At 32.4% G+C, this 27,434-nt stretch overlaps 7 protein-coding genes and 1 pseudogene across 7 annotated transcripts; 6 read left to right on the top strand and 2 right to left on the bottom strand.

Moving 5' to 3' along the window:
• Positions 1-861: 861 nt before the first annotated feature.
• Positions 862-1,605, top strand: LOC107019803 (basic leucine zipper 43-like). The gene has a single exon (XM_015220175.2). It carries the CDS (start codon positions 923-925, stop codon positions 1,505-1,507), a length of 585 nt encoding a protein of 194 aa, XP_015075661.1. The 5' UTR covers positions 862-922; the 3' UTR covers positions 1,508-1,605.
• Positions 1,606-8,584: 6,979 nt separating this feature from the next.
• LOC107019227 (F-box protein At2g23160-like) lies at positions 8,585-9,664 on the bottom strand. Its single transcript, XM_015219783.1, has one exon. The coding sequence runs from the start codon at positions 9,662-9,664 to the stop codon at positions 8,585-8,587; it is 1,080 nt and encodes a 359-aa protein (XP_015075269.1).
• Positions 9,665-10,100: 436 nt separating this feature from the next.
• LOC107019226 (F-box protein At3g07870-like) lies at positions 10,101-11,270 on the top strand. Its single transcript, XM_015219782.2, has one exon. It carries the CDS (start codon positions 10,101-10,103, stop codon positions 11,268-11,270), a length of 1,170 nt encoding a protein of 389 aa, XP_015075268.2.
• A 976-nt stretch (positions 11,271-12,246) lies between these two features.
• Positions 12,247-13,401, top strand: LOC107019225 (F-box protein At3g07870-like). Its single transcript, XM_015219781.1, has one exon. The coding sequence runs from the start codon at positions 12,247-12,249 to the stop codon at positions 13,399-13,401; it is 1,155 nt and encodes a 384-aa protein (XP_015075267.1).
• Positions 13,402-14,134: 733 nt separating this feature from the next.
• LOC107019796 (protein SLOW WALKER 1) lies at positions 14,135-15,994 on the top strand. Its single transcript, XM_015220168.2, has one exon. It carries the CDS (start codon positions 14,206-14,208, stop codon positions 15,805-15,807), a length of 1,602 nt encoding a protein of 533 aa, XP_015075654.1. The 5' UTR covers positions 14,135-14,205; the 3' UTR covers positions 15,808-15,994.
• Positions 15,995-16,886: 892 nt separating this feature from the next.
• On the top strand, positions 16,887-19,599 carry LOC107019798 (annotated as a pseudogene).
• A 1,040-nt stretch (positions 19,600-20,639) lies between these two features.
• LOC107019797 lies at positions 20,640-22,701 on the top strand. The gene is made up of 2 exons (XM_015220170.2): positions 20,640-21,011; positions 21,463-22,701. Exons 1-2 carry the CDS (start codon positions 20,695-20,697, stop codon positions 22,334-22,336), a joined length of 1,191 nt encoding a protein of 396 aa, XP_015075656.1. The 5' UTR covers positions 20,640-20,694; the 3' UTR covers positions 22,337-22,701.
• A 3,532-nt stretch (positions 22,702-26,233) lies between these two features.
• On the bottom strand, positions 26,234-27,426 carry LOC107019801. The gene has a single exon (XM_015220173.2). The coding sequence runs from the start codon at positions 27,283-27,285 to the stop codon at positions 26,395-26,397; it is 891 nt and encodes a 296-aa protein (XP_015075659.1). The 5' UTR covers positions 27,286-27,426; the 3' UTR covers positions 26,234-26,394.
• Positions 27,427-27,434: the final 8 nt, after the last annotated feature.

The following is a 27,434-nucleotide window of genomic DNA, read 5'->3' as shown; positions in this document are numbered from 1 at the left end:
TTGTTCGAACTTTTAAAAAATATTTTATTTGATACTATTGTATATCAAATCCTACAAAAGAAATGTATTTTATGAAAATTCGACACGGATGTAACAATATTTTTAAAGAGTCTGAACAACTATATCATGTTAAATATTTCATGACATGCATATACATCATATATGGATGCATCATGCATGGAACCAATCAAAGTTATTGCTTATATGTTCCTCGGATCCTCCAAAAATATAGTGATATAAACAAGTCTTTCCTCCCATTACTTTGGTTATGTTTAACCGCGTTAATAGCTAGTAATAGTTCGAGTAGGTAGTAGTCTAAAAGCAAACGAAATAACTAGTATACAAGTATATAGAGTTGATCATGTAAGTAAAAAGATTATATTAACCCTCTACAAAAAGGCCCTCACTCATCGCTCATATCAGATCCTTCAAAAATACATACTTCTAGAGGATCCAACCTACAACCAAAGACATTTTTGGAGAATCCAAGCAACATAATAATAGTAACACATGCCACTCACCACTGCGTACAACCAGAAACATTTTTGAAGAATCCAAGCAACTTAGTATAGTAACACAAGCAACTCACAGAACGTACAACCAGAGACACTTTTGGAGAATCCAAGCAACATAATAGTAGTAACACATGACACTCACCAAACCGTACAACCAGAGACATTTTTGGAGAATCCGAGCAACATACTAGTAGTAACACACACCACTCACCACGCGTCTAACGCCTTTATTTCGATGTGCTTCCTACATTGATGTTCTGTTTTCTGCTTATGTAAGCTTCCCCTGAATCTTGGCCCACTCTCCTCCTATAAAAACCCCTCATTACTCAACCAATCTTCTCCTACAATCTCAACTTTAACTAGAAAAACTAAAGTTTCTTCAAACAAAACATACAAATTACTTAACTATGATTCCATCAGAAGCTGCAGCAACACACTATTTTGCTTCTCAAAATCCTTCACCTCTGCCTCTTGACTTCAACTTTATGCAAAACAATTTACCATCACTCCACTTTAGTAGATACTTAACTAACATCCTACCAAACTATCCTGTTAACGACTTCAATAATCTGATACCGTCTTGCATCAGTGGTAACTCTACCTCTGATGAAACGGATGAGCAACAACTTAAGATCATCGACGAGAGAAAGAAGAGGAGGATGATATCTAATCGAGAATCAGCAAGAAGATCAAGGATGAGGAAACAAAGACAACTTGATGAGTTATGGTCACAAGTTGTTCGTCTTAGGACGGAGAATCATAATTTGATTGATAAACTTAATCATGTATCGGAATGTCATGACAAAGTCCTTCAAGAGAATGCACAGTTAAAGGAAGAAACTTCGGACCTTCGTCAGATGCTTACTGATCTCCAGTTCAATAGTCCTTTCCCTGACTTATGTGAACTCGAAGATGTTCCTTGCACCACTGCTCATCTCAAGGCTGAATCGTCGAACCTATCCATCACTCATTCAACAAATTTGCTTCACTAAAAAGAAAGAGAGTGCAAAAGGTGTTTTGTCTCTTTACTTTTCTTCATGCTTGTTTGTTTGTTTTTTTTACATGAATGCCAAATGAGTCTTTGATTTCATATCTAAATGTTAAGACAATATGTTTTTATGCATAGCTTAATCCTCGCGTAATTCTATAGCTATGTTCGAATAAGACAAGAGGGAGTTACTCGGATGGTAAGCATCCCGAGTTCGAGTCAGGAGGATCCAGGGAGGGGTAAAAAAAAAAGAAAAAAGTAAACGTTCGATAAGATTCACTAGAATATGAAATCAACAGTAGCTCCATGATATATCAAAATCATTAGAACAATCAAATGATGTGATCAGCGAAATCGTTAACAGGAAAGGAAACATGAAATAATTGAGTGTGGAGAAGGGAGTAGAGAAAACAAAAGCAGCACGACGAACATTTACTTTTATTTATCTTGAACTTTCAACATCGCGGAGAACAGTATATGCAGCGAGTGGTCTAAGTAAATTGAGCTCAGCAAAAGACAGGCCCCATGATCAGATCTGTTTTCAACATATTAGCACAAGCATTGAGACAAATAGAAGTGGAGAGTGCTGGTGATAGTGGTTCATTATAAAAGGAAGTACTATAAGAAGCAAAAACACTTGAAAAGGAAACTCCACTATGATAAACTTACTGTTTTAAACTTTTTTTTGAGGACAGAGGTTATCAAGTACTTCAGGTGTTATCGAGCGATTTTTGACTTTTATATATCAAAACATACATAAGCATTTGCAACTCAGATAGTTCAGTCATATGTTCTCGATCTCTATCTATCTATATCTCCTCTTGTTCGCGGAGAACATAAAATGAGCCTAAGGCCTAACTTAGACGGTTTGAGGTCATGAAACAAATAGATAATAATGTATGTCGCTCATACCCTTCAAAAATGATGATGGTGTGTGTCGATTCCTCCAAATATAGTATTTTTTTTTTTGGAGGATCCGACAAGAGTGATTCAACATTTTTGGTAGAGTCCGAGAAACATAAATGTTAACTACATTTCTTGGATGTTAATGTTAAGAATTCAACACCGACTTAATTATTTACTTAAGACAAGTCAAGAACAACTTAGAATATTCCGGAGTTACAGAGAATTGAAGGAAAGATGTAGCTATAAGCAAAGCATTCCTTTTGTTCAATTCATTTTGCACTTGATAGAAGGAACTAATAAACAAATCAGTAAAAATAATCGAAACAAAAAGAACTAGACGCGCTAAAGCACTAGATGTTCCTGCAAATATAGAAAGGAACTTGAAAGCGTTAAAGAATCAATTGGATACGTGCCACATAAAAGATTACAATTAGGAATGATTTAATTGTGTACTTAGATACACAATCACCGAAAAAATTGGCAGAAAAATCACCATCTGTATGAATTTTTATTTATCGACCCTAGTTTGAAAACAAATAATCATCTTTTGGGGAAAAAAATAATATGTACGGCAATTAAATTAGATTTCGTATAAAAACAAAATAACAAAAATCACATTTTGTTCGAAGCAAATGTATACACCTGGTTCATTCCCTACTATGTATTGGTTAAAACTTTGCCAGAGAGTTTCACCAATTACAAAGGATATGTCTTCTCTCACCAATTCTGGTTTCAATATTTCATGTTGTTCTCTACAAATAACGTACAAGTTGAAGATTCTAATTAGTTCCCAAAAGGAACAAAGGTGCGAGGATGGTGATTAAAGTATACGGAAATTGAAGATTCTAACTAAGGGGCATACTATTACTATTACTATTACTAATGTTGTTCACTCTCCTCAGTTCAAGTTTTAACTCACTGTCTGCGGCAAAATTAACCAGTGAACTACATTGTTCTGTTTCCTTGGGGTCTAATTCTGGTATAATCCAGCCATAATGCAAGGGGGCCTATGATGATGTGATGTATTTAAGAACTTATAGTAATAAACCGTTCAAGAAGAACTATAACTTGTTCTGTGATTACTGTAAACGGAAGGGCCACAAACTAAATAGGTTGGATGCAGATTAAGTGTCAAAATCTGACAATCCAAAGAGTTGGTACTCTAACTAAGGGCATATATAAACAGAACTATGCACTTTACATCAACTCAAGATAAATGAATATAATTCACATTCTACTCTCTCAATCTCAATATCTAATTCTCCATCTATTCTTCCTCCTATTCAATTTCTTAAATTCTACATTACAACACAAAACGCAATTGAACTTCATTTTTACTACTCCAATTTTCTATGAAACTTTAGATTCAAAAATGCAAAGAAACAACAACTCACTCATCCTCCTGTTCAAGTTCTTTTACTCTAATTTACACCACAAAACCATTTGAACTTCAATTTATCTCCGATTTCTATGACATTTTATATTTGAAAATGCAAAGAAACAACTCACTCATCCTCCTATTCAAGTTCTTTAACTCTAATTTACAACACAAATGCATTTTATCTCTAATTTCAGTGGAAATTTAAGATACTAAAATGCAAAGAAACAGCTCATTCATCCTCCTGTTCAAGATCTTTAAGTCTAATTTACAATACAAATCATTTGAACTTCATTTATCTACAATTTCTAAGAAATTTGAGATTCGAAAATGCAAAGAAACAGTTCATTCTCCCCCCTGTTAAAGTTCTTTAACTGCAATTTACAACACAAACGCATCTAAACTTCATTTAATCTCCAATTTCTTTGAAATTTAAGATTCGAAAATGCAAGTAAACAGCTCATTTTTCCTCGTGTTCAAGTTATTAAATCTACATTACAACACACATGCATTTGAACTTCATTTTATCCCCAATTTCTATGAAAATTTAGATTCGAGAATGCAAATAAACAACTCACTCATCCTCCTATTCAAGTTCTTTAACTCTAATTTACAACACAAACGCACTTGAACTTCATTTTATCACCAATTTCGGTGAAATTTTAGATTCGAAAAAGCAAATAAACAGCTCATTCTTCCTCCTATTCAAGTTCTTCAACTCTACGTTACAACACAAACGCATTTGAACTCCAATTCATCACCAATTTCTATGAAATTTAAGATTCGAAAAAGCAAAGAAACAACTAATTCTTCCTCCTGTTCAAGTTCTTATATTCTACATTACAACACAAACACATTCAAACTTCAATTCATCTCCAATTTCTATGAAATTTAAGATTCAAAAAAAAAAAAACTGACCTGACATTTCTTCAATTTCTATGCGACCTGCAAATTGCAGAAGAAAAGGAATGTGAAAATTGAATCAAAAAAGTGAACAGAACTCAAAATGTAAAAGAAAGTAAGAGATTACCAAATTTTGAATGCTTTCGGAATGAAGAAGAAGACGAACGAGTAGTTAGTTATATAGAGTTAGTTAGTCGGATTTTTATTTTTGTTTCCCAATTCACCCTTTGATTTTGGGAAACGAGTAAAAAATTACCCTTAAATCTATTATAATGACTCAAAACTACCCTACTTTTACTTTTTAATCTAAAAATACCCTTCATAATTATTTTTTATTCCCTCCTCTTACATTTTGATTTCAAAATACCCTCAATTCCAATTTAATTAAATTATATTCTTTTACTGATTTGTTAATTCTTTTATTTATTTTAAAAGATAATTTTTTACTATTATCTCAATGATGGGCTCTCGAAGATGGAGCGATTCACTTTAGCTTGAATAAACCTTATGGTTTGAATTTAAATAGGAAGTTTTGACAAATACATTTAATTATGTTTCATAGCTATAGTTTGTATATGTATGAGTTATAGATAGTTTAAGCTGTCTCATTTATATAATTCGACACGCGTGTGAGTTTGTATAATTCGTGAATATACTTGTATAATTGAGTTATACTTGCGCCCTTTTTTCTCTCTTCATATTTACCCTTCTTTTTATAGAGGTTTTTTTTACGTATAAAACTTATCCGCATCTGGTATTTAAAACATGACATGCATATTTTAACTTGGTGTAAACACCTAGTGCGGATAAGTTTTATCCGTTCTTTACTATAGTTAATACTATTTTCTTAAGAAAATAGTTTAGAAATAATCAAAACGGTAATAAGTGTTTCAGTTTCCAATATTTCTGAATTGAATTATAAAAACGAGAAAGAGAAAAATTATATACAATTTGAATTTGTATAAAACGACAAAGAGAGAAAGGCAAAAAGAGAATTGTGCAGAGAATATACAATTGAATCGAATTGTATAAAACGAGAAAGAGAGAAATTATATACAATTTGAATTTGTATAAAACGAGAAAGACAAAAGAGACTTGGGCAGGGAAATATTTGTATTGTATAATTATAAGTGTATAGGACAAAGATATATGTATTTGCATGCGTTTATACAATTTTCTCTCGCTTTATATCATTAGAAACACAATTTATACAATTCTATTGTATAAAGCAGGAAGCGAGCGAGAGAGGGAGAGTGGTGAGCGAGAATATGAGGGAGAGAGGGACTAACAAACAGTTTGCTATGGAACACAAATAAATCAAAGGGTAGTTACTATATTTATTTTATATTATTAGTTTGTCATTCTATATAATTATCCCCTTTTTTCCACTTATTTTCTAATAAAATTATACTATAGATGCCACCAATTATTTTTTCTACAGATATAAGAACTAATACTCCTACCGTCCACATTTGTTTGTCATAGTTTCTATTTTTAGAGTCAAACTTTAAGAACTTTGACTAGCATTTCAAGATGTACTTTTTCATCATGACACGCAAAAAATTGTAATTTATAATACTTTTCATATAGTTTTTGAATATTCAAATTTTTTGTTTAAGATATCAAATTAATGTAATCTAATTTAACTTTGAAATAATAATAATAATAATAATAAAATATTAAGATAATAATAATAATAATAATAATAATATTAAAATAATATAATAATAATAATAATAATAATAACAACAACAACAACAACAATAACAATAATAATAATTATGATGATGATAATAATAATAATAATAATAATAATAATAATAATAATATATGTAGAGAAAGATGAAATACATGTTTTTAAAAACCAAAAAGTAAAAAATAAATTTAAAATTCTTTTTTGATTTTATAATTATAGGGATATATGTAAGCTACTTTTGTAACCATTAGAGTATTATGTTTCATGGAATATAAAATATTCAATCAGTACTAGTAGTATATGCTCTTGGGTTTCTTTGCAAGCTAAATATTAATCATATTATATTATAAGTGAAAAAATTCAAAGTTCAAAATTGATTTATCATTTTATCCTTATATTAAAATAATTAAATAAATATTATAAAATATAATTAAATATTTAATAAATAACTCATTTAGATTGGTGCATGAATCAAATTCACATTAATAATTAATTACTCTATTGTAAAGTTCCGGAGTATTTGAAAAGTTTTTTCATTAAACAAATTTGATATGAACTAAAACCATTGAACTAATTTAATGCAAATTAATTATCTACTCAAACGTCATCATATCTACTTCTATAAATTACCTAGCATGATCTTCATGTAAATGACAAGAGGAAGATGCAAAAATGAACTTTGCAAATCATTTTGTATGTGCAGTAATTATTTTTTATTTTTATCCGCTAATTTTTGTCCGTCCTAAGTATTATATATTTCCTTTTTATATATGTTGATGTACTTTCTTATGATTTTGTTTTTTTATTAGAGTATTTTATATCCTACATGAAGAAAATAGTAATATACAATGCATGTTCTACTATGTATCTTAATTACTGATGAAATTCATATTTATGAAAGATTAATCAGTTCATTTGATATGGTTATTTGGCTCTCGACAGAGTGTTCTACTTTAGTATAAATATATTTTTGAAATTATTATTTATGAGTAGTGAGAACAATAACTAAATGAGAAATCATATATATATATATATATGAATCCATATCCTAAAATAAAATGGTCCACCTAATTGGAGATAAAGAATGGATCATACTCTATATAGTATATATGTGATTTTGAGGTTGTATTTTTATTTAAGCTTTTCGTTTATATGTATAATTTATTGATCTTATTAGTCTATTATTTGTTTGTTGGAACATTCATTCCTCAAATTGATCATATATCTAGAATAAGTCATTTTGAAAAGTTTATATTGCTCAATTTTATATTAATTATTCAAAGAGTAATGTTATGAAAAAAGGAGTATTATTCTTTTCTCTTCATAAATCATGTGTACAGTACTTTTTAAGGTTAAAAGAAGACGTATATGTGATATAATGATGAAAATAATTGACATATTAATCATGGTAATGGCTTCAAATGTGTTTCGTAATATACCAAGTGTTTTTATCATGAGTTTGCATATGTACTACATTGACGAAATCTTTTAGCATTTATAAATTTTATGCATCAAACGTCTATATACTGTGATAATAAGCTATTTATTGTTGATGTAAAATTTTAACTATAGCTGGAAAATTGTCAAACTCCCATCTATAGATTATTGTTGAGCTGGACCCATATATAGTTAAGTAGTAATTATTTTCCAAACTAGAATGTCTACTTTTGCCTTAGAGATATTATTTTATTTATGATACTTTGATATTCTTCTGCCTAATTATTGAATGTTAATTATTTCTCATACACATAATTTTTTTAAATTAAAAGTTCAATGTGAAGAGTCATTCTCCACTATTTATGTAAAAACACTTTGAGAATTAAATTTTTAATATGCTTTTTAAGAACTAATTTACTAAGATTGATATTATCATAGAGAAGGAAATTGTACTATTCAACATGACAAGAAAAGAAAAAGAGAGAAGGATAAACAAAAAAAAATAACTAGATATATCATCTATTTAATGTTCTTCATATTATATTTGTTATTATTTAGCAAATAAAGGATAAATGGTTAAACTACTATTTTTAATTTAAGCATCTTTTTAATTACTTAATTTTTTTAGTATATAAAATTTTTTATAATAATAATAAGGGACAAACGTGCAAGACACGTTGAATCAGATTTAAAGGCATTAAAATCAACAAAACTACTCTGTTTACTAACAGATACTTGAAAAACTCTGAAATTGTTTAAGACTAAAGGTCAATAATAAATGATAATGGAATAATGTTTTCAACAAATATGCCAACATATCTTGGCCAAAAATGATAGGCAAACACCAAATATGTTGAGGTCAGGCTTGATGTTGCAAATATATATCTTCCATTATCTCTTCTTTTTTCAATGTTTTCTGCTTCAAGAACTACAAATTTCTCCTCCGCCAACAAATCAGGATCGGAATCAAATTTTACAAAAACCTTGTTGATCTCGTCGTATGCCACCAAATTACAGTTTCCAGGTTGGTCTCGTGGCTGCACAATCAACTTTCCGCATAATGCACTCTGAATTGCGTTAACTCGACTCCTTTCCGGAGGTGTTAGAGTTCCAAACTTCTCCTCTGTTAAGTTGAAATATGTGATAAAATCAACATTAGCATTAGCCCAATAAAGTACCCCGTTGACGAACGTACGATCAGAACACAAATTGTTAAGTTTACCAGGGCTATTTTCACAAATTCTTCTCCATGATGTGTTAGTTCCTAGAGTTCGAATCTTTATACATGGCCTTTTCTTGTAGTAAATACGATTACGAAGCAATTTGTATCTTTCTGTAGCTGGATCATATCCTAGATACAGTTCTGGACGATCCCATCTTCGTTTATATCCCAACGAAAATGGCAATGCTTTTATTTCCCCTGTTGTTATGTTATACAACAAACCTTGACTATCTTTACCGTTGTACAAACAAACAAGGCCATTGCAATGATTTGAGCAAATAAAAATGTCGCCATACTCGAAATAATTACGACTACCTACTAGCTGTAAAGGGAATAGTTCAAGTGGTGGTTGGTTATTAGTAAACCTTGTTGAATCGTTTACGTAGTGTTGGGGAATATGAGGTGTTTTTATATACATTTGGTATAAAAGACGGGTGGCTAGAGGACGGTCTCTAGAACGAGCAATGTGAGACTTGACAAAGATCAAATCATGTCGTATCAAATCATTCCAGGCTTTACAAACACATTTAAATCGCATGAGAGACTTAGCTGGAACCCACGTTAGTATCTCGAATACCATGTCATCTACCAAACATTCCTCCTTACGATTACCTTCCATGTTATTGCTAAGGAGAAAACAAAACAAGACGAAGGAAAAATTATTAAATTAATTTTGAAAAATAAGACATAATTAGTACTAGTATTGATATATAAGCCCTATTCTGATTTATTATTCTCCTAATCAAAATCCAATTCCTCAAACACATGGTTGATTATATTATTGTTAATTAATTTAATGAATACAATATCAGAAATAAAATTGGATTATTACCATAAACCTATAGGCGTGGATTATTTATTGACCCTTTGTCCTAATAGATTCAGAAAAAGAATATTATTATACTTTTAGGATTGGGAGAATTAAACCTTTTTCTTATAGGTTTGGGATTATTTGGAATATATATATATATATTTTTATATACTTTTATTTCTTTTCGAAAAAGTTTCTGCTTGGAAAATTAGGTCTAGTTGAAACTCGTGCAAAAGTGACAGTCATGGACCCCGGAAGCTCAATGATTATCAAGAGAGATTGCAAAAAAAGAAGAATATCTCATGTCACTGAGATCATAAACCTTCCGAAGGATATTATGTTGGAAATTCTTTCGAGATTATCAATAAAGTCCATTTTTTGTTGTAAGACGGTTTGTAAATCATGGTATAGTCTTATAACTTACGAACCATTATTTGTTGACATGTATCACAAAAGATCATCATCTAATTTTCCCAGCCTTTTGGTTTCGATTAATGATACTAACCATTTTTTTGTGGAACTCAAAGCTATTGATTCTCAACCCCTAGAGAAAACCATTGCGTTGAACCCTAAGTTTCATCTCCCTTCATCGGACATGAGATTAATTGGTTCGTGTAATGGGTTCGTTTGTTTTTTGAAAGGTGGGTATGACATGGTCCATACGCTTTACATTAGCAATCCTCTTTTGGGTGAGTATTACAAGGTTAAAATGCATAAACGGGAAAAAATATATTCTAGTGCTTATGCATTCTGCTTTAGTGAAGCCTCTAGACAGTATAAAGTATTGAGATCAGCATTTGAACACCCAAAAGTATCAGAATTGGAGGTTTATACTGTTGGAGTAGATAAAAAATGGAGATATGTGGGTAAGGCTCCGAAACCTCTATGGAAGTCATTTAGTAATGCCAACGTCAATGGTATTGTTCATTGGATGGATCCGGAAAAAAATGACACAATTTACTCGTTCAACAGTTGGACAGAAGAGGTGAAGTCCCTGTTAGCTCCGCGTGGTCTGATAACTCCATCCTATAAATTGACGCTAGTAGAGTTGAGGAATTGTCTATGTTTGTGTGATAGTAACGATAGTGAGTATATTGATATATGGTGGATGAAAGAGTATGGAATAACTGAATCTTGGACTAAAACTCACATTTTGAAGGATACTATTCAACCAGATTTTCGTAGTGATAGATTTATACCAATCTTAACTTGGAAAGATGGAGAAATATTGATGCAACGCGATGGTGGCATGCAAGTAGTTTCTTACAACCCAAAAGAAGAGAAGTTTACCAAAATTAGAGTGTACTTTGGATATGAGGCGACTAGGTATATCCCAAGTTTTTACTCAGTCAAGACTATCGTTGAGGAAAGTTCTCAAGTCTCATACATTCATCCGAAGATTGACATAGTTTAGATATTTAATTAGTCTTATTTCCTCGTCGATATTATGTTTTTTTTCTCTATGTAATCTAGTTTAAGACCTGTCAAATTTTAATGTTTTATGAATGCTTTTGAGATATTAACTCGCATTCCTTTGGTTCAATTCACTATGTGCGTACTTGTCTGAATAGAACGAACTGAAGAACAAAATGTTGGTCTATCACTAAAAATAATACACTACAAAAAAACTATAAATTATATTGGGATTTTTCTGGAAATTAATTCGAATTTTCATACTAATTTCCAAGAAAATTTCCATGTAATTCACATTGTTTTTGTAGTGATAAGAAAAGAAAAAAGTAGACGCGCTCGAGCACGAGATGTTCCTGCAAATCTAGAAAGACACTTGAAAGGGTTAAAGAAACAATTGGAAGCCTAGAAAATATATCATAGATAGTCTCTTTAGGTATTAAAAATTGTTGTGTTACTCTTTAAAACAAATAAGGCCTAATTAGTATTGAATAAGGAATGGTAATTAATAGCCCTTATAATAAGATGTATTGTAATTTGTTCGTCTCCTAATTCCTCTTCTTCTTTTTTTCTGCTAAAACACACGTCATACATACTTTCAGTTATATTTTACGTTCTTTATAATATTTCATATTGTATCGTATCATATTATTTTAATGAATATAACATTTGAATAGTTGAGTGATAATTAATACTCGATATTAAATAGGTATTGATTATTTTTTTAATTTTTTTTCTCTTTGTATATTTTAGAACCGAAAATTCATAATCCCTATTGGTTTAGGAAACAGTTTGTTATAATAAATTTGGAAGAGGAATATATTATCCTTTTAGGATTAGGAGAATCAATTTTCATATAGGTTTGGGATTACTCGAGATCTATATTTAAGGATTAAGTTGGGATTCTAAATCATTGTAAACTTTCTTTGCTTTTTCTCGGAGGATTAGGCCTAGACGAACATAGTCGACCTTTTATAGTCATGGAACCCCCAAGCACTAAGCAAACAATCTCTCATGTCACCACAATCATGGACCTTTCAAGTGAGATTATGTTAGAAATTCTTTCGAGATTACCAATCAAGTCCATTTTTTGTTGTAAGACGGTTTGTAAACTGTGGTATAATCTTTTAACTTCCGACCCATTATTTCCTAGCAAGTATCGCGAAGGAACATCATCTAATTTTCCTAGCCTTTTGCTTTCGATTGATAACTATGTCCAGTTTCTTGTTGAACTCAAATTACCAGATGAGCGTTACCCCCTAAAGATCAGCACCACTGTGTTGAGCCCTAAGTTTCATCTCCCTTCACCGAACATGAGATTAATTGGTTCGTGTAATGGGTTCGTTTGTTTGTTGAAAGGTTGGGTATATGAGTTAGACCATTCGGTTTACATTAGCAATCCTCTTTTGGGTGAGTATTTCGAGGTTGAATTTCCTAAACAAGAGAGTAGAATTTGTTTTGCTTATGCATTCTGCTTTAGTGAAGCCTCTAGACAGTATAAAGTATTGAGATCAGCAGTTAGACAATCAAAAGTATCGGAATTGGAGGTTTATACTCTTGGAGTTGATAAAAAATGGAGGTATGTGGGCGAGGCTCCAAAACCTCTATCTGTATCATTTAGTGAGGTTAACGTCAATGGTGTTGTTCATTGGATGAATTGGGAAAAAAATGATACCATTTACTCCTTTAGCAATGGGACAGAAGAGGTGAAGTCCATGTTAGCTCCGCGTGGTCTGAAATCTCCATGCTACAACTTTACGCTAGTAGAGTTGGGGAATTGTCTATGTTTGTGTAATATCGACCCTATTGAGTATGTTGATATATGGTGGATGAAAGAGTATGGAATAACTGAATCTTGGACTAAAACTCGCATTTTGAAGGATACTATTCAACCAAATATACGTTATGATAGATTTATACCAATCTCAACTTGGAAAGATGGAGAAATATTAATGCAAAGGCATTGTCGGACACAAGTCGTTTCTTACAACCCAAAAGAAAAGAAGTTTACCAAGGTTAAAGTGTACCTTGGACTTAAATCGAATAGCTACATCCCAAGTTTTTACTCACTCAAGACTGTCGTTGGAGAAAATTGTCAAGTCTCATACACTTATCCGAAGATTGACATAGTTTAAATCGATATTTAATTCGTCCATTTTAACGTTTCCAATCTATTTGTATGCTGCATTCCTTTTGTTCAATTTACTGCAAAAATGGATTCCTTTGTTTAATTGGCAATCCTACTTTTGAAGATCAATATGTCAAAATTCGAAAGCCTCAATGGGGTAAATAGTGTTCTATTGTATATAATAAATATAAGTTATAAAGTTTGTCTAAGAATTAATTAAAAGTTTAAAACCTTATATTATAATGTCATCATCGAGAATCTTTTCATTTTTTTCATCTTAATGAACTTTCTGAGCTCCTTATGTTTAAACAACACTATGACAAGTTAATGCAATATTATAAATATAATAAGTCAATCTAAATATTTGATATTAAAAACACTCATATTTGATATAAGTCATTTGAATATTAAAAAAGGGAATAAAATTAAAAGTAAAAAGGTTTAAACTACGTCCTTCAACTTTGAACGTATACCATTTGATACTTAAACTGTCATAAATAAATAGACACACGAATTTTATATGACAAATCGCGTAAGATGCACCACGTCCTACACGACAAATCGCGTGAGAACGAGCTCGTTTTTGTTCCCTTCCTATTGCTTTTTAGATCAAAACTATAGATGCACGTGTGTCCTACACGACGAACGATCAAACTATTAATGAATGTGTTTTTATTCGTTTTTACATAGTTTAAGGGTATTTTTAGCTATTTCCGCAACATATATAAGACCTCTAATATTGAGATTGATAAACCCTAAGAGCTTAAAACCCTAATCATATTCAGCCGAAGTTTTCTTCAGAGCTTCAACAATGGCTGAAACTCAATCGATAGCAAGAACTTTCGCAGTGAAGCCAAAATTGAAACCCAGTTCAGCAAATTCATCTACACCAACCCTTGAATCAAAGTACTGGAAATCCTTCAAAACCCCTAAAGAAATTCAAACCCCACAAACACTTGTTTCTTCAATCAACTCCATTGTCTTCTCTCCAACATCTCCTCACGATTTTGCCGCCACCCATTCCGCCACCGTTTCCATTTTCTCCGGTAAAACTCTTGAACCCAAAACTACCATCTCCTCTGCTTTCCGTGATACTGTAACTTCAGCTTCATTCCGATCCGATGGTCGTCTTATGGCTGCTGGTGACCTTTCCGGTGCCGTTCAAGTTCTCGACCCCAAGTCCCGTGTCCCACTTCGTCGGCTTCGTGGCCATACCCGACCTGTTCGTGTTGTACGTTATCCGCGGGTTGATAAGCTTCACCTTTTCTCCGGTGGGGATGATGCTATTGTTAAGTATTGGGATATTACTACTGAGTCTAAAATTTACGATCTTTTGGGGCATAAGGATTATGTGAGGTGTGGGGATGCTTCTCCTGTAAGTGATGATATGTTTGTTTCTGGGTCTTATGATCATACGGTGAAAGTTTGGGATGTTAGGGTGATGAACTCGGGTTCGGTGATGGAGTTTGACCATGGAAAGCCTGTTGAGGATGTGATTTACTTGCCATCTGGTGGGTTAGTTGCTACTGCTGGTGGTAATTCTGTGAAGATTTGGGATATTCTTGGAGGTGGGAAATTGCTATGTACAATGGAGAGTCATAACAAGACTGTGACTTCGATTTGTGTTGGTAAAATTGGGAAGGAGAGTGGTGAGGAGGCGCAGCAATATCGGATTTTGAGTGTGGCTTTGGATGGATATATGAAGGTGTTTGACTATGCTAAGTTCAAAATTACTCATTCGATGAGGTTTCCGAATCCTCTAATGTCTGTTGGGTTCTCGCCTGATTGTTCAACAAGGGTGATTGGGGCATCGAATGGGACATTGTATATAGGCAGAAGAAAGGTGAAGGAAAGTGAAAGCATGGAACTTGGGGATGTTGGTGGCTTTGGTCCGGTAGAAGTGCCTCAGAGGCGGGTGTTGAGGCCATCTTACTACAGATATTTTCAGCGGGGGCAAAATGAGAAGCCCTCTGAATGGGATTACTTGATTAAGAAGCCGAAGAAGATAAAGGTGACGGAGCATGATAAGTTGTTGAAGAAATTTATGCACAAGGAAGCTTTGTTAGCTGCTTTGAATGGGAAGAACCCGGAAAATGTGGTAGCTGTTATGGAGGAATTGGTTGCTCGGAAGAAGTTAATGAGATGTGTGTCAAACTTGGAAACGGAAGAACTTGGTTTGCTTTTGAAGTTTCTGCAGAGATATTCAACCATGCCTAGATTTTCAAGGTTTTTGATGGGCTTGACAAAGAAAGTAGTTGAGATGCGAGCTGAAGATATCAAATCATCGGATGAACTGCGTGGTGACATTAGAAATCTTAAACGAGATGTGGAGGAGGAAATACGATTACAACAGACATTGCTACAGATACAGGGCATTGTTACTCCTCTGCTCAAGATTGCTGGAAGGAGATGATCATATTGCTTATCGGCAGTATTTGTGCCATCAGATTGTAGTATTCCTTCAGGAAATTTTGTTCTTTTACATAGAATTTTATTTTTCCTTTCAACTTGTTAAAGCTAATGTTTACAATTTGGCTGAATTGGATTAGAGTGTATTTTTGTTGGTGGATGGAAATGAAACTTAACCATGATTTCTTCTTCGCTTTGATACCATGTTGAATTGGATGAAGTCTCTCATTGTCTTATGCTGTTTAAGTGCTGCATTCTGATAGTGGATCATTCACTGGTTGAGTGGGAAACTTGAATTAACAATCTTGTTGCTTGTTTGGTTACAATGACTAGTTAGGTCCTTTTGCTCACTTCATCTGCCCGTAGAACTATCTTGTTGCTTGTTTAATAACAATGACTAGTTAGGTTCTTTTGCTCACTTCATCTGCCCGTAGACATTTGTACATGGATTTGTTTCATGATTGAACACTTTGAGCATGGTTTCATCTGGCTGAGAACATGTAAAATCTTGGCAGTTTTCTATCACCTGGTGGGACTATAGTATAAGCAATTAAGACGTGGCTTCCAGGAGGTAGCCGATTTGACTAGAATGGTTTTTAACTAGTGATTCTATAAAGTTTGTACATATTGAAGTCATCTTCAATTTTGCTTTTCGTTCAGGCTGTTGTTTGGAGTTTATCAAGAAAGGGAAGACTTATTTCCATTCAAGGGATGAAGAAGTTTTGGAAGAAACTGATAAAGTATGTTTTCTCAACATTATCATTGTAGTTGTTGTCACCCATACAAATAATCCAACTGTAGATGTTAAATCAACCTGCACTATCACTGTGGAGAAACAAAAGTTTATATTCTAGCTTACTTTTTTGTCAAAGTACGGTGATATACGCAGTGCACTGCTTATTATACCGATTAAATTGCTTTGCATCAGTCCTTTATAGATATTGTAGGCTACTTATTGATTTGTAAACTGTACATCTAGTGTAAGCCATCCTACATTAGTCTCAAGTCGGAGGAAGGAGTATTAACTAGAAGAAGGATGATGGAACTGGTGACATGTGCTTAGGCAGGTATTTATTGCTTTCATGTTTGCCATCGAAGTGAATATTACTTCTGCCGTTTTAAGCTTTTGATGTTTGATCAGTTTGAATGTGAAGGTGATTCATTTCCGCCAATAATGCCTTACATTTGGTCTTTCTATTGGATCTCCCCTCCTATCCTAGATCAGTATGAATGAGATAGGTTAATAACAATCAGTTGCTAATTATACTTGTTACTTTGGTCTTAACGGAATCATAAGTTTTAGGAAAAGGATCAAGAACATTTCTTAGGGAACTTCGAATGCCCTTATCTGGTTCCAATGATTCCATATTTCCATTGATTTTTGCAATATTTAAAACAACAATAATTTATTTTTTTTGCTTTCTGTTAGCCTTAGGTTGACTTTCTGCAGCAAACCGCTTAGGTTTTAAGTGTCCACAACATTGCTTGTGTTGAAGGATATAATTGAGATCATTAGTTAAGGTTGAACGAATAAATTTTTGTTCTAGTCAAATTATAATAATAATATCTTGTCATGTTTCTGAGTAGGTATTACATATACTTATGAAACCACTAATATGTACAATATTCTAATAGATTTTTTATTTAGGAAATTCCTCTCAACCTTCTTAGTAACAGCATGACAGGATATTTAAATACAAAATTGTTCTGCTCCAGTAAATATTCTTGTTGGAAAGTCATCCCAAGACTAGAAAAAAAAGGAACTTATCAACATGTTAGCTAGCCAGCTGGTTCTATGCCCAGTAAGAGTTGCCTTAGTTGAGTACTCTCATTAAATTTGACTTTTCTTAATGCACATATCAAAAGAAAATATATAGACAGAAATTAAAAGAAGTTGAAATTCATTTGCTGAAAATGTATGTAACAAGGCCTCTTTCTTACTACCAAAGGAATCCAGATGCACTTTCATTACCTCCTGAAGGTCCAAATTCAGGTTACTTGGTGATTCAAGATGAGGAATCTGAAACATATTGTTGTTTTGGACTTTGCAAAAATTATGATATCATGGACATGCCTATCCCTCAGAACAAGAAGCTGACTGTTCGATATGAATCAGGTTCTGGTGAGGACGAGAGCGTTAGCACGGACGAAGTAATGTTCATTCCAGTTCTTAATAAGCCATTGTCTTCCAATCAGTATTATGCTATCAAGCATCATGGAAAGCGCAAAGGGTATGCTGTTATTTTATTTGCACTTCTGATCTTATATGATATGATAGTTTAATTATGTGATTCGATTTTTTAGTTGAGAAGTTGACGAATTAGTGAGTTAAATGAGAGGTGAGGATCTACTTGTCACAAAAGGGTGAACATCTGAAAAGAGTCCATTTGCCTTTACTATATTTTGGAATGGATCATGACTCTATCTACTACTGCATAAGATAATTGATTCTGACAAAATTCTTGTCTGGTTTATTTCATCTTTGATAAACCAAGGTACAAAGAGTTCAATGATATCATTTTCATCAGAAAATTGTTCTGTAGTGTAATATAAAATTACATAGTTAAATTGTTTTTGGCTTCAAGTTTCAATTCTTGAATTTTTTTTTGAAACGCCTTTTTACCATTTTTGGACTGGCCAAAGTAATGGATCTTACAATTTCTGAATGACTTTTTGTAGACAAGCATTTACTTGTTCAAGGAGGAAGACAAGCAAACCTGCTGTTTCTGCACGTGTATACAAGATGTTAAACCGAAGCCATTAGATCCAGAGGAGGCATATCAGCAGTTTGAGATATGTCTATATGATACAGGTTGCAGAGGCAGAGGCAGTTTTTATGCCAAGTCTCTTGCTCCAGATGGTTTTCCACCATACTTTCTAAGGCGAAAAGGTTGGCATCTGAGTGCCAAAACTCCTAAAAATTATGAACTCAATGATGATGCTCTAGGCCTCAATCCTGAGTTGAGGCAACAACTTCCACAGTTCAATTTCACATCATCTTGTAAAAGTTCTGAAGTTGTTGTCGTGGGGAAATGGTATTGTCCTTTTGCGTTTATCAAAGATGGAACAGAGCTTAAAGAACAGATGAAGAGATCAATCTTCTATGAAATGACACTTGAGCAGAGATGGGAACAGTTCTTCACTTGTCAAAATGACAAACTTAACGAAGGGAATTCAGTACTTGTGGATGTTGCACTTGACACACAAGTTGTCCTTATTGCCGGGACTAATAAAGCAACATGGGATGATAGAAACGTCGTTGAAGGAGTAGTATGGTTTAAAAGCTATGGTGAAGATGGAAATGAAGTAGCAAGTTTGGGATTGAGACGTGAAATAGTTGAAAGAATGAAGTGGGAACAACAGAGAGGTGGATGGCAAAATCAAGGGAGAATAAAACAAGTTGAAGAAAACAGAATAAATGGTAGTGGATGGAGAAGATTCACTTGCTATGTTTTGGTTGAGAGGTTTGTGTTGAGAAGAATGGATACAAGTTTGGTAATGACTTATGATTTCAAGCACATTGACAAGGTTAAAAGCATATGGGAGTAAGACAGTATGATACTACATGTGGTGTTGATGTTTCTGTGTGTACGTGTGACGACCTATGTTGCTTGAACTCCCAAAATTACGCTACTTTTGAAGGATCTAACACACATCTGATGGCATTTTTGAAGAGTCCAAGGAACATACTATGTGAATATTTTTTTTTTATTAAAGGTTTAAGCTATGTATCAAACTCTATCAGTGTGAATTAACAGATTATAGTAGGTTATGTATATTGAGTATGTCACATATATATTATTGTATCTCATGTATATATCTTATGTATTCCAATTTGGTGAATAAGAATCCTGTTGATGGTTAATTTTTTTAGCACTTTGTGATATAATCATGATATTTGATTTAATATAGAAGACCTTTCAACCAGCTGATTATTGGAAACAAAATCAATTTTTTAATGAATATATTCTTATCATTTAGTATTTTTACACCTAAAAAATTCAATGCAATATATTGTTGTAGAAAGTTCTGATTGTAATATCATGAAAAGATCATTAATTTGTAAATATTGTCTTTCACGCGAATTGTCAAGTATGATAATTGTGTTTATTTGTTCAACTTTATATAAGTTAAAAAATCTACTTGTGTACACCCCAAGTTGGACGTTCTTGCGTTGCTATAGTCATAAGCTATGGAAGCTCTAGCTCGCAACCCTAGGGGCCCACCCATAGGCCAAAGTGGGCTCAACAGTCGGATTTCATTCGGAATCTTTCGCTTTTGTCAAATCTTCACCACGACTATTTGGTTTACCGGTACTATCAAAAAGTCTCATGCTTACGTCACTATTATTATCTTTGTTTAATTTCAAATCGAAGTTTCTCTAGACCCAATGAGAACAACTGGTCACAGGACCGGCTCGACTATTAGGCCACTAAAATCCCATTTTTTCCTAATGATGTATATTGCTAAAAAATAGTTCTCATGGAATAGTTTTTAGGTATTATAGTATCATTTCTTATGTGGCTATCTATTTTCTTTCACGATTAACATGAATCCACATTATTGTATCCTTATGAACAAGTCAAATAACAATCATAATACCTTGATGCTTGAACCATATCAACATATTGAAACTTCCAAGATCTTCTAAGTTTTTTTAATCAATATAAGTTTGAGTTGTGTAACACCACTACCATTATATACATCTAATATTCTAATAGATTTTTCAGTTAGGAAATATCTCTCAACCTTCTTAGAAACAGCATGACATGATAAGTTAAATTTATAAAAAGGAACTTATTAACATGTTGTCTTAGTATATATACATATATTTCAAAAGAAAACTTAGATAGAAATTCAAGAAAAAAGTTTAACAAACTTTTGGTGAAAAATGTATGTTACAAGGTCTCTTTCTTACTACAAAAAGAATCCAGAGGCACTTTCATTACCTCCTGATGGTCCAAATTCAGGTTACTTAGTGATTAAAGATTCGGAATCCGAAACATACTGTTGTTTTGGACTCTGCAAGAACTATGAAATCATGGACTTGCCTCTGCCTCAGAACAAGAAGCTAACCATTCGATACGAGATGAGTAATGGTCAGAGCACGAGCGTTAACAGAGACAGTGTAATGTTCATTCCAGTTCTTAACAAGCCATTGTCTTCTAATCAGTATTATGCTATCAAGACTCAGGGAAAGAACAAAGGGTAATAATTATATGTTGTTCATTATTTGACTCATTTGTGCTTTAGTTGTGTCTGTTAATTGTACTATTGCATAACATATACTGCATGCGCGGACTCTTTGAAAATGTCTATAGATGCTTGTCGGATCCTCCAAAAGTAATGATGTTTTGGAAGATCCGACAACTTTTTGGGAGAGTCTGAGCAACATATAGAAAAGCTGCTTTAGGCTGCAAGTTTGGAGTGTGACCAGGGGCGGAGCTACATTGCATGAACCCCCTTTGGCGGAAAATTATATTATTTATACATGATTAAAATGAGTTTATATGTATATATAGTAGATGTCAAACCCCCTTCAGCTATCTATTTCTATAGATTATGAACCCTCTTATTGAAAATTCTGGCTCCGCCTCTGAGTGTGACATGTTGAATATTTTTTAGACTGATTAAGATAATCAATATGGTTGTTATGCAGACAAGCATTCACTTGTTCAAAGGAGGAAGACAAGAAAAGTTCTTGTTTCTGCAGATGTGTACGGGACGTTAAACCGAAGCCATTAGATCCAGAGGAGGCACATCAGCAGTTTGAGATATGTCTATATGATATATGTTGCAAAGGCAGAGGTAGTTTTTATGCCAAGTCTGTTGCACCAGATGGTTTTCCACCATACTTTATAAGGCGAAAAGGTTGGCATCTCAGCGCCGAAAATCCTAAAAAATTCGTACTAAATGATGATGCTATAGGCCTTAATGCTGAGTTAAGGCAACAACTTCCACAGTTCAATTTTGCATCATCTTATAAGAGTTCTGAAGTAGTTGTTGTGGGGAACTGGTACTGTCCGTTCGTGTTTATCAGAGATGGAACAGAACTTAAAAAACAGATGAAGAGATCGATGTTCTACGAAATGACACTTGAGCAGAGATGGGAGCAGTTCTTCACTTGTCAAAATGACAAAATTAATGAAGGGAATACAGTACTTGTCGATGTTTCACTTGACACACAAGTTGTCCTTATTTCCGGAAGTGATAATAAAGCAACATGGGATGATAGAAACGTCGTTGAAGGAGTAGTATGGTTTAAAAGTTATGGTAAAGATGGAAATGAAGTAGCAAGTTTGGGGTTGAGACATGAAATAGTTGAAAGGATGAAGTGGGAACAACAGAGAGGTGGATGGCAAAATCAAGGGAGGATCAAACAAGTCGAAGAGAAGAGAGAAGATAGTAACGGATGGAGAAGATTAAGTTGCTATGTTTTGGTCGAGAGGTTCGTGTTGAGAAGAATGGATAGAAGTGTGGTGATGACTTATGATTTCAAGCACATTAACAAGGTTAAAAGCATATGGGACTAAGAAAGTATGAGACCAAATGTAGTCTTGATGTTTTTGTGTGCATATGTGACCTATGTTGCTCGGACTCCTAAAAGATGTCACCGCACTTCCATTGACTCTGACACACATCCGATGACATTTTTTAAGAGTTCAAGCAATATACTGTATGAATATTTTGGTGTACTATTGTTCTGGTACTATTTGTTGTTTCATTTATTTCCATTACAATTTGCTTGTAAAGGTCTTTAATTATGTTTTGTTATAGAAAGTTATGACTGTAATATCACAAAAAGAGGATTGTCGTAGGACGAGTGTGTCTACTTGCGTTGAACGATATAATGGAGATCATATAGTCAATGCTAAAAAGATTGGTTTCAACATGTTAACTAGCCAGTTGGTTTCTATGGCCAAAAAGAGTTGCATTGGCATTTACTTGTTCAAAGGAGGAAGACAAGCATACCTGTTGTTTCTGCCGATTGCAGAAAATACAGGGTGGATTTGCCTATCTCAAACTCGTAAAGCAAATTTCGATTTCTTCTTTCGTTTTTCTTTCCTACGTCTTTCAAAATATTGATATAGTTGTGGATCAAGGTATGCAACGAGCAAATAAGTCATGATAAATGGTCCCGGTCTCATAAGGAATTCAACATTACAAGTTGTCCGTGGAAGTGATATACTTAGACTATCAAACCAGATGAACACTCTGACAATCCCTGGATCCGCCCCTGATCATCAATATATATATCCATCTCAATTGATCAAATTTGAACAGTTTAAATAGATCATATTTTCATGAGCTAATTTTATCGTCCACAATATCACGAAGAGACATACCATTTTCATACCTAAATGTTTGGTAGGGTCAAAATATTAACTTGACTTACCTTTAAATATAATGGGGTTGATTGATTTTGGTTCTACTTGCACAAATATGCCTAGAAAAGAAACAAGTCATGAGCTTGTTTTGGTAACATATATTGTTATAGAAAGTTTCGATAGTATATAATATCAAAAAAAAGATGATTGATTCGTAAATGTTAGTTTTCGAATAAAATTGTGACATTGATATTCAACTATATTTTGATTTATTTTTGTTCTTACTTGTTGTTTATATCAAAAGAATGCAAGATGTCTTTCATATAAAGACGAAATCATAAAAGCCGAACAATAATTTATTTTTTCTTATTAGATTGTAAACAATTATGTATACATATAAGTTTTTCAATATAGATTTGATTCATAACTATTGAATTCTATCGAACCTATGGCTTTAAGACTGGGTTATCTTGATTTTATCATGAAGTATTTGTTTTCGATGTTTTTTAAGAGGAAATTTCATATCCAGCTATTAGAATAAACTTAATTAGGCTCCTTAGCTATAGTTTGCATATTACGGGTTATAGCTACAATTTAAATGGCTATGGGCGCGGTGTATTTATATAATTCGCAATTATGTGTTATTTTAAACAAAACAGGAATTCGAAGTTTATAAAAAATAATGACGATAATTTCGATCCGTTGAAAAAAGATAAACAATCTCTTAATTCATGGAATAGTATCTCTTTAGATTTTCATACCAAATATGACTTCCCTTTCTTCCGTAAATGTATAAATTGATTTGTATCAAGGTATAAATTATTGTTGATTTGTATAAATTAATTATTTTTATTTGTAGTTGTATAAACATATTCTTCAAAAGTGGTTTGTATTGGTAGAAATAAGTTTTTGATATGTATAATTGATTGATGATTGTAGCTTATATGGAAATAATATTTGTATAAATTAGCTATTTACATTTGTAATTGTATAAAAGGAGTAGGGACAACAAATATTTGTAAATGTATAGTTTACAGCGGATTTGTACTTAATATTTGTCATAATATTTAGTTATTTCAAATGTTTCTTCATCCATAATTAAAATTGTATCTAGTTATAAATTTTAAAAAAAACATATGAAATTGCAGTCATATACAAATACAGAACAAAAAATAAAAATAAAACCATCTAAAAAGGTATGGAAAAAAAGAAGAAGAAGAAGAAGAAACTTTTTGAGAGTAATGAATTGAAATTTTCAAATTTGAAATCAATTTATGTTAAGGATTTTGAGGAGAAAATAAGGTAAAGAATTATGATGACAGAGAATGAATCATTTGTATATACGAAAAGAGACAATATACACGCTTATACAAATAAGAAAGGTCAGCAACGTAATTGTAACCAAAATTTGGTGGCAAATGATATTTAAAATAAACTATAGCTATAATGACTAATTGACTAGTATAAGTTTGTTTAACCGCATAATTTTCTTTTTTTAATATGTCAATTGCTCCCTATTTGAGAAAAAGAATCAAATATATCATCCACTTTCTTATTATTATTTATTTTTGACAATTCAATAATTTCTTGAGACAAATTATTTGAGTGTCAAGATCATAGATTGGTCCCAAATCAGAAGAAAAAAAAAAAGACAAATAGCAAAACTCTTCTTTTTATATACCAAAACAAAATTTTATCAAAGCAACAAGATCTAAAGGTAGGGCAATAGTTTAGATTTGGGCTTTTAAATGTTTTTTGGACCACAAAACCATTGTGAGTAAAGCCCATTTATAGGGTCAGTTTCATTTTCTGAAAGTGACTCAAAAACCTCTGTGACTTGACACACATTTATATTATTCATTCAAATATTTCAAATATCCAATATCAAAAAGATTTGACCTATGTTGCTCGAATTTTTAAAATATCGTCAGTCGTATTTTAGAACGTTATAACTTTAGAAATATGTATTTTTGAAGGATCTAATATGAGTGTGATGATAATTTTAAGAAAAACGTAAGAGTATAGTAAAGCATATTTGAGGTAGCGAAAAATTTAACATTGGGAAGGGGTTACATTAAAATAAATTTTGATAACATTTATTATGAATTAAAATAATCACTTACTACGTCTTTCTTTGATTTATTAGTACTTGTTATTTCATTGCTTCAATTATTATAGTATGTGTTGTTGCTATGTTATTTTTTCGATTATGTTCAACGGACTGTTTATTAGTATATCTTTATTTTTCATATTTAATTTTATCATATTTTATTTATATCAAGGAGCTATCGAAAACATCACTAACTTCATAAGACAGGAAAAAGACCACTTAACCACTACCTTATTCTAGGTTCCCCACCTTATTGATTTTCTTTTAGCTTCTCCCAACACTAACCTTAAATAAAATGTTATTCTTTTGTTATTTATTGCTTCAAAAGTAAAGTTAGAATATGAATTTTAAAATCTAGTCACGAATTTAAGCGTTAATAACTAGATTCTTAATTTTATTTTAAAATATATTCTTTTTCATCAAGTTTCTCAATAAACGAAAAAAGGACTTTTCTTTACACCAAAATTATGCTTGACGCTCTCTTTACTAGCTTTTCAAATTAATACATGATATAGACCAAAACCATTATATTCTTCAATATTTATACATATACTACCTCTGCATTTGATCTGGATGTTTATATTCACTTCGATTCATTAATTCATATTCACGTCGCGTAAAACCTATTGAAGAGTTCCTATTAAAAACAACTCAATTTCAAAGCTCAAGTTCAAAATATCTATACACACCAACAAACATACTTTGAAAAAAAAAACACCATTATTTTATATCTACCAACTAGAAAAACTAAAGTATATAGAAGAAGATTTAACCGCAATAAAAAAGAAAAAGGGAAGTAAACTAAAATTAAAGCAAATCAAAGGTGCAACAACAATATATTCAGCGCAATTCTATAGTAAAGATCCAGAAAAAAATAGAATGTACATAAATCTAACATTTATCTTAATTGAGATAGAAAGATTGTTTTTCTATAGATTCTCGATTCAGTAATAAAATAAGTTTAGAAAATAATGTAATAAAAATACAAATCGCAAAAGAAAATAAAGTTAAAAATAGATAGGAACAGAACAATACTACAAACACAAAGTAAAGGTAAAGTTTGTATATTTACTTTGCTTAGTAACAACAAAAGTAACCAAATCTAGTACTTAAAAAAAAAACAAGATTATTGCAAATCTAAAATTACTTAGACTTAATAATCAAAATTACTATTAATTTCATCTCTTTTACTTTTCTTGAAAATCCATTTCCATACTCTGTTTCCTTTTCCATTTTTACCCTTTTTCATCATTCTGTCATATTCATTCATTCTACAAGATCCACTTCTCAAATTTCCAGATTCTGAAAAAATATCAAATTTTGTCTCTGATAATAAATCAAGTTTCAAATCTATAAAACCTGAATCATCATCACCATCATTATCCGTCGTAGTAGTTCTGTTGCTCGAATTCTTTAAAAATGTCGAATCGAATCCTTTAAAAATAGTGTTTTTTTTAAGGATTGGCAACGTTTTTGGAGAGTCGGAGCATTTTTTCTTGAAATCATCGAATAATAAACCACCAGTAACATCAGAGATTTTTGCACTTGAAAATCTGTAATCACTGCTTCCATCGTCGCCATTACCACCGCCACCTCTGAAGCTACAGAGTGATCTTGATCTTGATACAACTCCTTCAATGGGACCTGAAATTTCACTGTTTTTCTTGAAAAATCTCTTGATTTTCCAAAACCCATTACGATTCTTCTTGATTTCAACACTGTTGCTACTGCTCCTCAGCAAGATTACTTGCTCTGTTTTGGAGGTTTTGCTCTGTTTTTCATTTTCAAGCAAAAACGAAATCCTCCCAACACTTCCAACATCGAAAGAAGAAGAATTTGTTTCTGTATCATCGGAGAAGAATTGATCGGAGTAAATTAGATTGAGTAATTTGTCTTTGAGACAAGAAGAACAAATCCCAATTGGGGATGAATTTGGGTGTTGCATACAGGGGATATCTGATGAAACAGAGTAATTGAAATCTGAAATTTTGATGTTTTCACCATTAATGGCGTCTGTAGCTGCAGCTTTGCCTCTGTCTTTCATGGCGATTCTTGATTTTGTTGTGAAGAAGATTGAAAATGAACAGAGGATTGAGTGTGAGCTTCGGAGAAAATAAAAAGAGAATGGAGACGTTCACTTTACGTTTGTTTATGAAAGATATAGAGAGGGGGTGGGTGGGGTAGGGTGGGGGT

This window comes from Solanum pennellii, chromosome 5 (genome assembly GCF_001406875.1).
Source record: "Solanum pennellii chromosome 5, SPENNV200".
NCBI classification, from domain to species: Eukaryota; Viridiplantae; Streptophyta; class Magnoliopsida; order Solanales; family Solanaceae; genus Solanum; species Solanum pennellii.
This window is presented reverse-complemented; position numbering and strand designations above follow the sequence as displayed.